A 16,398-nucleotide genomic window follows, 5' to 3' on the forward strand; every position below is an offset into this window, starting at 1 on the left:
TAATCATTTTCTTCCATTCATTCTAATCGGCTATAACTTTTAAATACTCTCATATTTCTTTGCTAGCTCTGCTACAGATTTAAGCACATAGATGTTGGTGGAGAATATTATGTCTTCGTGGCGAAATGGTGCATCTAAATACCTGTATTATGTCGTCAAACATTCGTTTCCTGTCTACCACATAACGTGGACATATCATTATTATATGTTTGAAATCCTCCTCCTCATTGCAATCTACTCAAAGAGGAGAGGACCTTTTGTTGATCAATCAAATCAAAGAATCAAAGTTTATTCGATATTCAAAAATGAACATTCATAAATATTTTCTGGGACCTTTTCCGGGCGTTAAACTTCAGCAGAATCCCCCACCCCCAAATGCGAAGAGGATTTGATAGAATTAACAGCAAAATTAGGCACCTAAACTTTATTCCAGAAAGCACATTTGTGGTTGAATAAGCAGATAACTGAATTAATGGCCACAAAAAGTTTTTATAGGCTTTTTCTTTAACCTAATTAGTGAACATTTCATGTTTCAACCTGTCTTATTTGCAACAGAATCTTTCAGATTATTCTTTCATGTTCCAACCTGTCTTATTTGCAACAGAATCTCTCAGATTATTCTTGTAGTAAGATGTGTCATTTTAGAGGAAAGAGGGCGACACAAGTGGATACTTACTTATAACGAAAAGATTGTAGTGATTATATGAAGACTAGATTCTATGATAGTTGAAGATTTCCAGTATAGGCTGGGATACCTTGCAGCAACGAAAAGATTTCTGAATAAGTGGCTAGTCTGTTTTATCTCCTTTACAGACGCTTGCACAAGCTCTTCTCTTTAAAACCGTTAATAGTTCCGCACTTTTATCAAACAACCATTACTATGACAACAAAAGGAACTCCTTAACGGAAGGAATGTTAAAGAGAAGCTGGGATGGCTCGTGTTAACATCTCCTCAATAACAATGCAACAGTATTAAAAGATGTGTCTCAATTTAACTTGCTTGTCCAGCGAAGATATAGTTGACCATTCCAAATAGTTTCTATTAACTGGAATGACTTGACTGGACACACACAGACTGGAACGTTCCACACATAATATCTAGGCAATGGTTTATATTTGTTACGCTCAATAGATCTTTTTAAAATGAATTGATACGATGATATCAATCTAAGAGAAGGGTATACGCAGGTGTGTGTATTGTGGCCAGTAAAAGCGATTGTTGGAATGAAGAAATAAGAAGAAGATTGAAATGCTTAGACTAAGACCCCAAATGAGCTTCCCGACAATCCTGTTCAGAACATGTCACTCCTGCAGCGCAGACTCCTTACTAATGATGTCTATTGAGATGTTTCCAGAAGTAGACTGTGTGGCGAATATACTCCTTCTACTCTATCATCATCAGAGGCACCTGCCACCTTGATCCAATCTTCTCTTCTTTTTTTTATAAAGCTAGTAGCTTCAATATATTCTAATTAACAGGGGCGCCACGGTAGCCGAGCGGTTAGAGGCGAGACCTGCGAAGCTAATATGTATTGTACTCTAGTACTGGGTTCTATTCCCGGTCTTAGGCCTTGGATTTTATTTAATATTTAATAAAAGAAATATTATAGTAAAGTATGCTTGCTAGTCGCCTCCGTCCACGACACCTAATTGGTACTTGGACGTTAAGCCCCGCCTGAAAAAGAAGGAACTTACTTTACTTTATATTCTAATTAACATTAATTTGTTTTATATAATCTATCCCAACAAGGCAACCAATCTGTTGAATGCGCAACCATTGCTCCCTAGTTGTTGGTGCCTAAGACATCCGGTAGGAACGAGGTATCTTGATGTAATGTCCTTTTTGTATATTCCTCACACTTCCGGAAGAAGAACCTCAGAAACGACCAAGTTTCCTTTTTAAAGAACATTGTGTTATTGTTTTTATTTTTATTGGCTAAGACAACCACATCAACATTTGTTTATTTGCAGGGCCACCTATATCGTATTGGGTTGGCGGCGGACCCGAACTGCACTCTGTGTGGAAGAGAAGACATGTCCTCCGAACACCTTGACGTATGTCCTCCTATCGAAGACATAATCCTATTTTATCGGACGATATCTACAAAAAAAAAAAAAAAAAAGAAAAAAAAAAGCATTTGTATACTGGGAAACCCGACGTCGGATGGCAGAACTGCCGCCACTTACGGGTGGCAGAACTGCCGCCACTTAAGGGTGGCGTACATAAATAAATAACAGAAACATTTGTTTATATTAACAATGGTAAAATGTTTCAATTTAAAATCTTTACAAGACACACATAACTTACTTCCGTTAACTTTTCATCATATGGAAATCAAGGTTAATACAGAAATCTCCTGAATCTAAAAGATATAGTGAATATGTTATATTAAAGTGAATCCATACAGAGAATTGTACCAAACTATTTGTACATTTACAAACACTATATTACTTAAGTTTTGGATTTTTTCACACAGGTTGTGGTGCAGTTTTTTTTCTCCTCGGTGCCGTAATAATCGTAATAATAGAACCAACTGTAGTAATCGCTGCCACCGGTTGGTGTACAACTTGACGTACATGTTTCTTCCTAGAATATCAAGAAAATAATTCACTGGATGGATTTCAAAGTTTGTAAGTTCCTCCACAATATCCACAAATTATGCATTTATAATCCAAAAATTATATTTAAATAATTTTAGGGGGAGAAATTCATTATTGCCGCCTTTTTGTGGTATGTTAAAATATGTTGCTGTAATAGATATGTTAACTTTACAACTACAACATAAATTCTTGCTCAACTCTAGTTGTTCTAATTTATACAAATTTAAAAAATAAATATTTCGTTCTTAGTAAAATAGTACATTACACCGAAATGTTTATCACAGATATTGATGGAGGGAATCTGCCTCTCCGCCCCCTTTCAGAATGCTCAAAACTACCTCCCTCCAAATAAAGACCTCAAAAAATAAAAAAAAATCTTTGCAACAAAATGGTACATCTGGACTGAATTGTTAATTTTATAAGAAAACCTAGGAAAACCGTAAATGCTCCATAATAAACGTTTTTTCCAATAAAAGCTAACCAAGTAACCAGTTTAATGGAAATTAAATGAGGACATTTCAGGGTCAAAAAGAAATCTCTCTTAAAACCCTCTGCCCGCAAAGGTGGGGTCGTATCCGACCCAGCTCTTACATTTCCGTGAACTATGCACGTAATACCGTTTTGGCGCCCAAAATGTACTTAGGTATCCTTTCACCCGAAAGTGATAAACACGTTCAGTAGGAAGGTTACGGTTTTAGTATTCTTTTAACTAAGTTCTAGTAACATTTTTAGAAAAGTTTGTCTCTTAGGGTCGTATAAGATCCCCACCTTAGTATTGGGCGGAGTTTTTAAGGCAAAAGACTGAATCTGATGGCGAATCTGTGGAAGAAACATGTTCTGAGGAAGAGGATGGCATTTTATCAAATCAGGATGATAATCAGGACGATGTTTTTTCGATGCAGGAGGTGAGGACTTAAGTTACAGTTGTGACGACGAAGATAGAGAGGAAAGAAGTTTCATTTTAGGAAAGAATTTGGAAACTGTATGGTCTGACAAACCTAAACTCCTAAAAGAAATATAGTTACACATCTCGCAGGGCCAAAGGGTGAAGCCAGAGAGCTTTTTTGAAGCTAGGAAATTATTCTCGTTGCTTATAGCTGACGAAATGATTGGCACTTTAGTCAGCTGTACAAATAAAGAAATGTAGAAAGGAGATGTGAAAATTATAAAACTAAACAATGGTATATAGGAATCACAAACTCATTAGAAATTCGCCACGGGCTAATTTACCACCATTTCTAAATATTAGTATTTTTGATTTAGTCAAATTCAGAGATAAAATTGAAATTACAAACAAATATAAATATTTAGGAATATGGTTAACGCCTCAATTATCTTTAAAATATCATTTTGAAGAGAAGTTACGTGCTGCCAAATTTTGTATTATGTCAGTTTATAGTAGAATACTTAAGAACAATAACATTCCTATATCAGCAAAATTTAAAATTTTTAATAGTGTTTTTAAATCAATAATTTGCTACGGTGCGCAGGTTTGGGGATTCATGAGAGAGGATATAGTGGAAAAATTAAATACGTATTTTCTAAAAAGGCTTTTTTCTCTTCCCTGGAATTCTCCTAATTATATATTATATTTGGAGACCGGATTTCAACCTCTGTTTTTTTATACATTTAAACTGCACTATGACTATGTACAGAAAGTTCTCACTTTACCTGACGAACGCCTTCCTAAAATATTAGCTAAAGAAATAATAGCCGAGAAACTATTTTGGTATAAGGACTGCTTGTCGATGTGTAGAAGTCATGGCTATAATGAATTACATTATAATGTGGATGGTAATTTAATGGACGGCTTGTTAGGTGGGATGAGACTTTCTTTCAAAAACGATCTTTTAAATAGAATGCAGAATTCTAGGTGGCACGGTATTTATAAGGAACTTTCATTTGATTTTGGACCTAACCATTATATAACTGATACCAATAGTTTGTTTTTTATTCAAAATATAATGAAAATTAGAGGATCTTTATTTAATTTAAATTACAGAGTTGGCCGTAGTGAAGAAGCTCAGATATGTTCACTGTGTAATTTGCATGAGCTAGAAGATATTTTTCATTATATTGCAGTTTGCCCGATTTTGACAGAGTTCAGGAAGGCATGTTTTGGTAAAGGCGTACTAGAAAAAAATGAATTTATTCGCTATATGAACGGTCATAACTGGGAAAAACTGTATAAATATAATGTAACGGCTGGCAAATACAGAAATTTTTTGATTAAGGAATTTAATTTTTAGTTGGGTAGAATTAAAATTTTTGTTCGATAGAATTTAATTTTGTTTGTAATTCATTTTGCATTAGTTATATTATTATTCTGAGATGTACACATGAAATATATGTTTTAATCATTAGATACAGTACAATTGAGTAGGAGTCAACTTCTGCTGACGGACTTCGATCCATGCAGTAGGTGCTTTAGATAAAAATTAAATTGCGTTTTTGTAAATTTAAAAAAAATTAATAAAGCATATTATTATTATTATTAACTCATTAGAAATTAAAGTTCTACATGGATTGTGTTATATGTATGAGTGGTGCCCTGAAGGACTCCAGCTTAAACTGTGCAGACATGTTTTTTCCGCTCTGTTATGCTCCACCAATTTTCCGATGTGTTATGACGAAGAACAGATTTGAATGCCTAACACGTTCTTTACGTTTTGATGACAAGTCAACTCGTCCTGAAAGAAAAACAAAACTGATAAATTTGTAGATATCAGAGATTTTGGGAATTTTATTTGTTTCATGTTGATAAACTTGCAAAGGAAGCCACCAATAGTGGGGAAATGGCTAACTATAAATTACCACACACACCGATATCAAGTGTACAATTGCAAAAGCAGCACTACAAAAATGGCCAGACAGATTACAGTAAAGGGAGATTCTATAAAACTATGTGTAGATCAGTTACCTAGACAACCATGGTTTATAAGGGAACTGTCACTAATAAATGGGTTGTTACGACAATAAGCAGGCTGAGAGAGCGAACCACGCGGTGTGCGGATCGTATCTTCAAAGGATCAACAAAAAGGTCCTCCTCTCCTCTTTGCGTAGATTGCAATGAGGAGGAGGATATCAAACATATAATAATGGATATGTCCACGTTATGTGGTAGAAAGGAAACGAATGTTTGACGACATATACAGATATTTAGATGCACCATTTCGCTACGAAGATATAATATTCTCCAGCAACATCTATGTGCTTAAATCTATAGCAGAGCTAGCAATGAAAAATGAATATATAGAATGAATGCAAGAAAATGATTAGAGAAGGATTACGTGATTTTAATTTAGGTTATTTAAGCGCCTTAGATTGTAAACTGAACTAGTCAAATAAAGTAAATATATTACATATACTGAGGTAGTCGGTGCTGCTGTAGTTGTTGTTGTTGTTGTTGTTGTTGTTGTTGTTGTTGTTGCTGTAGCGTTAGCCTGTCTTCGTAGCCTGTTTCTGTATTTAAATAGGTCATTTGCTTGGCAGAAGCTTAGACCCAATAGAACAAAAATAAATAGCAGGAAACAGAAGCGATAAATGCTCGTTGCCATGGTGCCTTTGCAGAGTCCACAAAAGGATAAAAAACACTATACTGCCTGAAAGTGGCTCAGTGTCACTTTGAAAGCTCATTTATACGAGCTTCCCTCTCCTTCATCCCGAAGAATAAAAGATAAGTATTGCATTATATTCAGTGGCGAGAACGTGCACTTTGAATAGAACCTCTTATCAATGACGTAAGTCTTAACTTCTGTTTAAAAAGATAAATCGTTTGAGTGATATTAAGAAAGATAATTCTTAAAAATGGAAACCTTGAGATAAACACATTGATTTGGTCGTAAAATTTTAGAACTAATAGTTAGGGACATTTGTACTTTGCTAGCACTTTGGAATGAACGGAAGCGTTGCCTTAAAAAAGAGGGCGTATTTTGATCAAAGTAGCAAATTGTTCAGATTGAGTTTACTCATTTATTAAAAAAAAACATATTTGGGTAGGCCCAAAATGGGGAACAATTCACTCATTGTCTGTACAAGATGTGTGTGTGTAAACAGAAAGCCTGAAAAAGTTGCTGATAGCTCAAATTGATACCTGTTTTGATAAAGTTACCTTTTACCTTTAGACGAAAGGCTTAGCATAAGATCAGAGATCGCCAAGTGAATCGATTTTCCATTCTTCGGGATCGATTTCGCCCGATTACGTTTTTCTACTAGCAGAACAAGTGAAAATTAAAATCTGAATCCTGCATGGTTTTCTGAACTGAAGAGGAATATTGGTATGAAGAAATAAGAAGAAGATTGGAAAGATAGGTAGATGCGCATGCTTAGACTAAGATCTCAAATGAGCTTCCAGAGAATCCTGTTCAGAACATGTCACTCCTGCAGCGCAGACTCCTTACTTGAGATGTTTCCAGAAGTAGTTGTGTGGCGAATATACTCCATCAGAGGCAACTGCCTCCTTGATCCAATTTTCTCTTCTTATTTATGAAGCTAGCAGCTTCAATATATTCTAATTAACATTTATTTTTACATAATCTATCCCACTCGCGTTAAATAATGACTTTGTTTTTATAAGTAATTTTATTTATGAGCTAGACGGGGACATAACTCTTGAGGAGGTGTTGGCCAGTATAAATAATGCTAAGACAAAAAAAGCTTCAGGTCTGGATGCAATTCCTAACGAGTGTTACAAAGCCTTACCCCCGAATTGGACTGCTTATTTATTAAATTTGTTTAATAATATTTGGGCAACTGAAAATATCCCACCATCCTGGTGTAAAATAAAATTGCAATTACTTTTTAAAAAAGGGGATCGTTTAGACCCAAATAATTATCGTGGAATTGCCATATTTAATGCAATTACTAAGTTATTCACTTATATCATGTACAGTAGGCTTGTTAATTGGGCAGAATCTAGAGATCTCATACCAGAAGAGCAAATGGGGTTTCGTAAGGGCAGAGGTTGTGCAGACGCGGTCTTTAGTTTAATTTCGGCCGTTAATGTACAACTGAGACTGAAGAAGAGGAAGGTTTTTGGGATATTTATTGATTTAAAGAGGGCCTTTGATTCTGTTGACCATTCAAAATTGTGGTTTAAATTAGCTCAAATTGGTGTCAGCGCAAAAGTTATTAGGTTTCTCAGTAAGATGTATTCCATGGCTTCCTTTGTTATCTCTGGGGAGTCCTCCGTCTCTGATGAAGTTTTGGTTACTAGGGGCGTGTTGCAGGGGGAAATTTTAAGTCCTCTTTTATTTTCATTGTTCATTTCGGATATAGTTGAATACTTCACAGCCAAAGGGGCCAGAGGAATCAATATTAATAAAGATAAAGACCTAATTATGACTCTCTACGCGGATGATATGGCAATTTTAGCATCAACCTGGCATGAAGCTCAATCATATTTGCGTATTTTGGAAGAATATTGTGCTTTGAAATCACTGGTTGTCAATCCTAGAAAAACTGTTATACTTCCATTCCATAAAGGAGGCAGAATTTCTAAATTTCCAAATTTTATTTATAAAAGTGAGAGGATAGAAATAGTTAGTTCTGTTAATTATTTGGGGATTCCTCTGTTTGCGTCAGGAAGATTTAAACAGTCTGGTAAATACTTCTTAGCCAGAAGCGTCGCTGCAAATCGCACCGTATTTAGGTTGTTGGCTTCTTGCAGATCTGATGAATGGGCTACAAAGAGTTATCTTTATGATACATTGTCGGAAAGTGTTCTTTTGTATTTATCGGAGATATGGGGCATTCAATGTCTGGAGGTATTGGAGAAAAGTCAAATTGGTTTTTTTAAATCTCTGTTAAAACTTCCAATTACCACCCCAAGCGCATACGTTAGATTAGAAGTGGGGCGGGTTCAGCTTAAGTATAAAATATTTAAAAAAATGCTGAATTGGTGGGCCAAACTATTGTCAATGTCGATGGATAGGATCCCCAAGTTATGTTTTTTGCGTTTATTAGATTTTGTAAATGACTGTAATATACCCTTTAACTGGGTTTCCGAGCTTAGAAACTGCTTTTATTTGTTGGGTGCTGACAATGTTTGGTCGGAACAGAATCCTGCTCTTTTTAAGAAATATAAAAGCGACATTTTGTCTAGAATGAGAAACCATTTGGTCAGTACAGACATTGAATTTGTGTTGAATTCCTCTTATAATCCATGGTACAGGAATCTTTCTTCCTTTGGTTTACCTGAGAATTATTTGGCATTAAAATGTCACATAAATAAAATCAGACTAATTAGCCAGATCAGGTTAGCGTATAAGAGGCACTCTCGAGTTATTTGTGGTGAAATGTGGTACACATTTTCTGAAGAGAAACCTTGCGAACTCTGCCAGGCCGATCACCCAGATACCTTACTCCACTTTCTTTTCCACTATCTGCGCTCAGATCAAAATATATTTCTAAGAATATATTACATGTAACTGAGGCAGAAAATTTAATAAATCTGGTATCCTCTGTCACTCTGAATGAAATGAATAATATATATCTTTTTATTATGAGCAGCCTGAAATGTAAATTATATAATAGTGTATGATTTTTATTTTTTGAAGTTTTGAAATGTATCTGTAAAATATTACTTACTTTATTATTAATATAAATCCATATTTATGTACATAACTTTCACTTAATTATTATTATTATTTTTTTTTTTTTTCTTTTGACGCGAATTTATAATTAGATAATTTTTTAGTTCTGTATGCTTTGTATTTTTGTTTTTGTTTTTTTTTTTGTTTTTTTTTTATTATTATTATTTTTTCTGTGCGAACTTAAACACAACTCCTTGCTTATGAGTTGACTTGTAAAAGCAATAAAGATTATTATTATTATTATTATAATCTATCCCAACATGGCAACCAGTCCTTTGAATTCGCTACCTAAAAGCATAAGTTTTATAGCAACCATTGCTCCCTAGTTGTTGGTGCCTAAGACATCCGGTAGGAGCGAGATATGTTGATTTCCTTTTTGTTTATTCCTTACAGTTCCGGAAGTAGAACGCCAGAAACGACCAAGTTTCCTTTTTAAACAACATTGTGTTTTTGTTTTAATTGCATTGGCTAGGACAACCAAATCAACATTTGTTTATTTTAACAATGGTAAAATGTTTAATGTAAATTCTTTACAAGTCACTCATATTTCACTTCTGTTAACTATATTACTTAAGTTTTGGGTTTTTTCTCACAGATTGTGGTGCACTCCTCTTTCTCCTCGGTGTCGTCGTCGTAATTCTCGTAGTAGTCATCGTCGTCACTGATTTTTGTACATTTTTTCGTACATATCTCCTCCTAGAATAATAAGAAAATAATTTGAGCAAGAAGAATAGAAAAAGAATAAAGAGTTAACCTACTTTGAAAAGAGATGTGTTTTCGAAGAAAACTGTTAGAAGTAGTGTAGACACCTGCAGCCCTATCTAGTCTGCGGATTGGATGGTCTGTCTGGGAAATTGTTTCTAAACTTTTTACCGAAATTTTGATTGTTTTGTAAAAGCGCTACAGTGATGGATTGTACGTAGCAGAAATCGGCAATCCGGAAATCCTATTACACAGGAGGCACCTTTGGTAGTTTGCAAACATATGATTGTCAAAAATAGGAATCGTGCTAGAATAGTGTTAGGAGTTAGCCTGAGGAAGACCTAGCATGATTGTTACAATTTACTGAATATGAGTTTCTGAATCGATTTCCGTTAACTTCATATGGTTCTGATGATAACTTCCTCTGACTGTTATAAGGGTAACATGGCAATCTATAACATTTATGAGATTTCATTTCTTTTACCAGCAATATCCGTATTCTTGCCCCCATAAGTAAAATAATCTCTGTTTGTATATGTGTTTGTTGTAAACAAAACGTTTTCAAACGTTTGAAAACGATATGAAAAAATGAAATGAGGTCATTTCAGGGGCAAAAAAAATCTCTCTTAAATGGAATTGAAGCCATCTTATAAGTTAAGATTCAAAACGTGAAAGAAATTTGAATTTCGCAGATTTTCTAAGAGAAAGTTGGACAATATGGAGTTTTCCTCTACAATGTAAAGTAGCTGGACAGAAACAGAAATTAGAAGGGTGGGGGTTTTAGCTCAGTAGTTAGCGTGTACTGAATTCCCCTCGCAAACTACGAGCTTGTCCGGTAATGGCTAGGGTTGTCCGTAATGCGAGGACGCGGTCCGGAAGCTGGTAGTGCTCTAAGGTACCCATGATCATAGATCTCAAAACGCCTTAAATTTTAAACTGAATTGGTCAAACAAAATAAATATATTACATATTCTACTGCTGGCTTGGGTATAGTCTGCCCTGCTGTGTTAGGTGTGGTCCGTCCTCCAGCGTTAAGTGTAGTCTGTCCGGTTGCGTTTGATGAAGTCTGCCCTCCTGCGTTTGGTGTAGTCTGTCCTCCTGCGTTTGGTGTAGTCTGTCCGGTTGCGTTTGATGAAGACTGTCCTGCTGCGTTTGGTGTAGTCGGTCCGGTTGCGTTTGATAAAGTCTGTCCTGCTGCGTTTGTTGTAGTCTGTCCAGCTGCGTTCGGTGTAGTCTGTCCGGTTGCGTTTGATGAAGTCTGTCCTGCTGCGTTTGGTGTAGTCTGTCCGGTTCCGTTTGATGAAGTCTGTCCTGCTGCGTTTGGTGTAGACTGTCCGGTTGCGTTTGATGAAGTCTGTCCGGTTGCGTTTGATGAAGTCTGTCCTCCAGCGTTTGGTGTAGTCTGTCCTCCTGCATTTGGTGTAGTCTGTCCGGTTGCGTTTGATGAAGTCTGTCCTCCTGCGTTTGGTGTAGTCTGTCATCCTGCATTTGGTGTAGTCTGTCCGGTTGCGTTTGATGAAGTCTGTCCTGCTGCGTTTGGTGTAGTCTGTCCGGTTGCGTTTGATGAAGTCTGTCCTGCTGCGTTTGGTGTAGTCTGTCCGGTTGCGTTTGATGATGTCTGTCCGGTTGCGTTTGATGAAGTCTGTCCTGCTGCGTTCGGTGTAGTCTGTCCGGTTGCGTTTGATGAAGTCTGTCCTGCTGCGTTTTGTGTAGTCTGTCCGGTTGCGTTTGGTGAAGTCTGTCCTGCTGCGTTTGGCGTAGTCTGTCCGGTTGCGTTTGATGAAGTCTGTCCGGTTGCGTTTGATGAAGTCTGTCCTCCTGCGTTTGGTGTAGTCTGTCCTCCTGCATTTGGTGTAGTCTGTCCGATTGCGTTTGATGAAGTATGTCCTCCTGCGTTTGGTGTAGTCTGTCCGGTTGCGTTTGATGGAATCTGTCCTGCGTTTGGTGTAGTCTGTCCGGTTGCGTTTGATGAAGTTTGTCCTCCAGCGTTGTGTCCAGTTTGTCCGGTTGCGTTTGATGAAGTCTGTTTTACTGCGTTTGAAGAAGTCTGTCCTCCTGCGTTTGGTGTAGTCTGTCCTGCTGCGTTTTGTGTAGTCTGTCCGGTTGCGTTTGATGAAGTCTGTCCTCCTGCGTTTGGTGTAGTCTGTCCTCCTGCATTTGGTGTAGTCTGTCCGGTTGCGTTTGATGAAGTATGTCCTCCTGCGTTTGGTCTAGTCTGTCCGGTTGCGTTTGATGGAATCTGTCCTGCGTTTGGTGTAGTCTGTCCGGTTGCGTTTGATGAAGTTTGTCCTCCAGCGTTGGGTCCAGTTTGTCCGGTTGCGTTTGATGAAGTCTGTCCTCTTGCGTTTGGTGTAGTCTGTCCGGTTGCGTTTAGTGTAGTCTGTCCGGTTGCGTTTGATGAAGTCTGTCCGGTTGCGTTTGATGAAGTCTGTCCTGCTGCGTTTGGTGCAGTCTGTCCTGCTGCGTTCGGTGTAGTCTGTCCGGTTGCGTTTGATGAAGTCTGTCCTGCTGCGTTTTGTGTAGTCTGTCCGGTTGCGTTTGGTGAAGTCTGTCCTGCTGCGTTTGGTGTAGTCTGTCCGGTTGCGTTTGATGAAGTCTGCCCGGTTGCGTTTGATGAAGTCTGTCCTCCTGCGTTTGGTGTAGTCTGTCCTCCTGCGTTTGGTGTAGTCTGTCCGGTTGCGTTTGATGGAATCTGTCCTGCGTTTGGTATAGTCTGTCCGGTTGCGTTTGGTGTAGTCTGTCCGGTTGCGTTTGATGAAGTCTGTCCGGTTGCGTTTGATGAAGTCTGTCCTGCTGCGTTTGGTGTAGTCTGTCCTGCTGCGTTCGGTGTAGTCTGTCCGGTTGCGTTTGATGAAGTCTGTCCTGCTGCGTTTTGTGTAGTCTGTCCGGTTGCGTTTGGTGAAGTCTGTCCTGCTGCGTTTGGTGTAGTCTGTCCGGTTGCGTTTGATGAAGTCTGTCCGGTTGCGTTTGATGAAGTCTGTCCTCCTGCGTTTGGTGTAGTCTGTCCTCCTGCATTTGGTGTAGTCTGTCCGGTTGCGTTTGATGAAGTATGTCCTCCTGCGTTTGGTGTAGTCTGTCCGGTTGCGTTTGATGGAATCTGTCCTGCGTTTGGTGTAGTCTGTCCGGTTGCGTTTGATGAAGTTTGTCCTCCAGCGTTGTGTCCAGTTTGTCCGGTTGCGTTTGATGAAGTCTGTTTTACTGCGTTTGGTGTAGTCTGTCCGGTTGCGTTTGATGAAGTCTGTCCGGTTGCGTTTGATGAAGTCTGTCCTGCTGCGTTTGATGTAGTCTGTCCGGTTGCGTTTGATGAAGCATGTCCTCCTGCGTTTGGTGTAGTCTGTCCGGTTACGTTTGATGAAGTTGGTCCTGCGTTTGGTGTAGTCTGTCCGGTTGCGTTTGATGAAGTTTCTCCTCCAGCGTTGGGTGCAGTCTGTCCGGTTGCGTTTGATGAAGTCTGTCCTCCTGCGTTTGGTGTAGTCTGTCCGGTTGCGTTTGATGAAGTATGTCCTGCTGCGTTTGGTGTAGTCTGTCCGGTTGCGTTTGATGAAGTCTGTCCTCCTGCGTTTGGTGTAGTCTGTCCGGTTGCGTTTGATGAAGTATGTACTGCTGCGTTTGTTGTAGTCGGTCCGGTTGCGTTTGATGAAGTCTGTCCGGTTGCGTTGTATGAAGTCTGTCCTCCTGCGTTTGGTGTAGTCTGTCCGGTTGCGTTTGATGAAGTCTGTCCTGCTGCGTTTGGTGTAGCCTGTCCGGTTACGTTTGATGAAGTTTGTCCTGCTGCGTTTGGTGTAGTCTGTCCTGCTGCGTTCGATGTAGTCTGTCCGGTTGCGTTTGATGAAGTCAGTCCTGCTGCGTTTGGTGTAGTCTGTCCGGTTGCGTTTGATGAAGTCTGTCCTCCTGCGTTTGGTGTACTCTGTCCGGTTGCGTTTGATGATGTATGTCCTCCTGCGTTTGGTGTAGTCTGTCCGGTTGCGTTTGGTGTAGTCTGTCCGGTTGCGTTTGATGAAGTTGGTCCTGCGTTTGGTGTAGTCTGTCCGGTTGCGTTTGATGAAGTCTGTCCTGCTGCGTTTGGTATAGTCTGTCCGGTTGCGTTTGATGAAGTCTGTCCTGCTGCGTTTGATGTAGTCTGTCCGGTTGCGTTTGATGATGTATGTCCTCCTGCGTTTGGTGTAGTCTGTTCGGTTACGTTTGGTGTAGTCTGTCCGGTTGCGTTTGATGAAGTCTGTCCTTCTGCGTTTGGTATAGTCTGTCCGGTTGCGTTTGATGAAGTCTGTCCTGCTGCGTTTGGTGTAGCCTGTCCGGTTACGTTTGATGAAGTTTGTCCTGCTGCGTTTGGTGTAGTCTGTCCTGCTGCGTTCGATGTAGTCTGTCCGGTTGCGTTTGATGAAGTCAGTCCTGCTGCGTTTGGTGTAGTCTGTCCGGTTGCGTTTGATGAAGTCTGTCCTCCTGCGTTTGGTGTACTCTGTCCGGTTGCGTTTGATGATGTATGTCCTCCTGCGTTTGGTGTAGTCTGTCCGGTTGCGTTTGGTGTAGTCTGTCCGGTTGCGTTTGATGAAGTTGGTCCTGCGTTTGGTGTAGTCTGTCCGGTTGCGTTTGATGAAGTCTGTCCTGCTGCGTTTGGTATAGTCTGTCCGGTTGCGTTTGATGAAGTCTGTCCTGCTGCGTTTGATGTAGTCTGTCCGGTTGCGTTTGATGATGTATGTCCTCCTGCGTTTGGTGTAGTCTGTTCGGGTACGTTTGGTGTAGTCTGTCCGGTTGCGTTTGATGAAGTCTGTCCTTCTGCGTTTGGTATAGTCTGTCCGGTTGCGTTTGATGAAGTCTGTCCTGCTGCGTTTGATGTAGTCTGTCCGGTTGCGTTTGATGAAGTCTGTCCTGCTGCGTTTGATGTAGTCTGTCCGGTTGCGTTTGATGAAGTTTGTCCTCCAGCGTTGGGTGCAGTCTGTCCGGTTGCGTTTGATGAAGTCTGTCCTCCTGCGTTTGGTGTAGTCTGTCCGGTTGCGTTTGATGAAGTATGTCCTGCTGCGTTTGGTGTAGTCTGTCCGGTTGCGTTTGGTGAAGTCTGTCCTGTTGCGTTTGGTATAGTCTGTCCGGTTGCGTTTGATGAAGTCTGTCCTGCTGCGTTTGATGTAGTCTGTCCGGTTGCGTTTGATGAAGTATGTCCTCCTGCGTTTGGTGTAGTCTGTCCGGTTGCGTTTGATGTAGTATGTCCTGCTGGGTTTGTAGTTGTTGGTGATGTAGTGACATTTCTTCGTAGCCTGTGTCTGTATTTAAAGAGCACATTTGCTTGGCAGAAGCTTAGACCAAATAGAACAAAAACTAATAGCAGGAAACAGAAGCGATAAGTGCTCGTTGCCATGGTACCTTTGCTTAGTCCACAAAAGGCTACAAAACACTCACTTTAGGCTGCCTAAAAGAGGCTCGGTGTCACTTTGAAAGCTCATTTATACAAGCTTCCCTTTCCCACACACTAAATATTGCATTATATTCTGTGTCAAGAACGTGCACTTTGAATAGAACCTCTTATCAATGACGTAAGTCTTAACTTCTGTTTAAAACGTTCGCGGACGGCTACTGCATATGCAGTACTTTCGCTTTGTTCTAGTGGGTCACTATTGCATTTGCAGTGATTATTGTTTGAGTCTAACTGCAATTGCAGTAGCTGACTCTTTCGATTTCAAAATTTTTATATTTTATTATTTATATATTTTTGGTGCTATATAGTAAGATGTATCAAAAACCTCTTGTCCAATTTCATCTAACAAACCTGGAAATTGCATTTACAGAGGGTGCTTATATCAGTACCCTAGCTAAATTCAGGCCGTCCGCGAACGTGTTAAAAAGATGAATCGTTTAAATGATATTAAGAAGGATAATTCTTAAAAATGAAACCTTGTGATAAACACATTGATTTGGTCGTTAAATTTTAGAACTAATAGGAGATTTGTACTTTGTAAAACATATTTGGGTAGGCCCAAAATGGGGAACAAATTCACTCAAAGTGTGTAAACAGAAAGCCTCAAAAAGTTGCTGATAGCTCAAATTGATACCCGTTTTGATAGAATTGCCTTTTACCTGTAGACGAAAGGCTTAGCATAAGATCTGGGATCGCCATGTGAATCGATTTTCCATTGCTTGGGATCGATTTCGCCCAATTACGTTTTCTACTTGCCGAACAATAGAAAATTGAAATCTGAATCCTGCATGGTTTTCTGTACTGTAGTGAAATATTGGTATGATGAAATAAGAACAAGATTGAAAAGATAGGTAGATGCGCATGCTTAGACCAAGACCCCAATTGAGCTTCCAGAGAATCCTGTTCGGAACATGTCACTCCTGCAGCGCAGACTCCTTACTAATGATGTCTATTGAGATGTTTCCAGAAGGACCACTGCTGTGTGGCGAATATACTCCTACTACTCTATCATCATCAGAGGCACCTGCCACCTTGATCCAATCTTCTCTTTCATCTTTTTTTTTTTACTTCTTCAGTTGGTATCACTGCCTTCTG

General features: G+C 39.3%; 1 protein-coding gene and 1 long non-coding RNA gene across 3 annotated transcripts in view; both read right to left on the reverse strand.

The window, feature by feature from the left end:
• The window catches only part of LOC141447544 (uncharacterized), a 91,776-nt gene that overhangs the window by 19,253 nt on the left and 56,125 nt on the right, over window positions 1-16,398 (reverse strand). The window contains exon 1 of one of the 2 annotated variants that reach the window (XR_012454406.1): window positions 6,713-7,356. The exons of the other annotated variant lie outside the window; for it this stretch is intronic. This is a non-coding gene — a long non-coding RNA (uncharacterized lncRNA). Of the gene's footprint in view, window positions 1-6,712; window positions 7,357-16,398 lie in introns of those variants that run through there. 2 annotated transcript variants of the gene reach the window in all.
• On the reverse strand, window positions 9,683-15,374 carry LOC141446558 (uncharacterized). Its single transcript, XM_074113100.1, has 3 exons — window positions 11,428-15,374; window positions 10,864-11,370; window positions 9,683-9,890 (listed from the first exon to the last, which is right to left on the reverse strand). The coding sequence occupies exons 1-3, from the start codon at window positions 15,244-15,246 to the stop codon at window positions 9,765-9,767; spliced, it is 4,452 nt and encodes a 1,483-aa protein (XP_073969201.1). The 5' UTR covers window positions 15,247-15,374; the 3' UTR covers window positions 9,683-9,764.

This window comes from Rhodnius prolixus, unplaced genomic scaffold (assembly GCF_049639745.1).
Source record: "Rhodnius prolixus isolate KJV_2025 unplaced genomic scaffold, Rpr scaffold_7, whole genome shotgun sequence".
NCBI lineage: Eukaryota > Metazoa > Arthropoda > Insecta > Hemiptera > Reduviidae > Rhodnius > Rhodnius prolixus.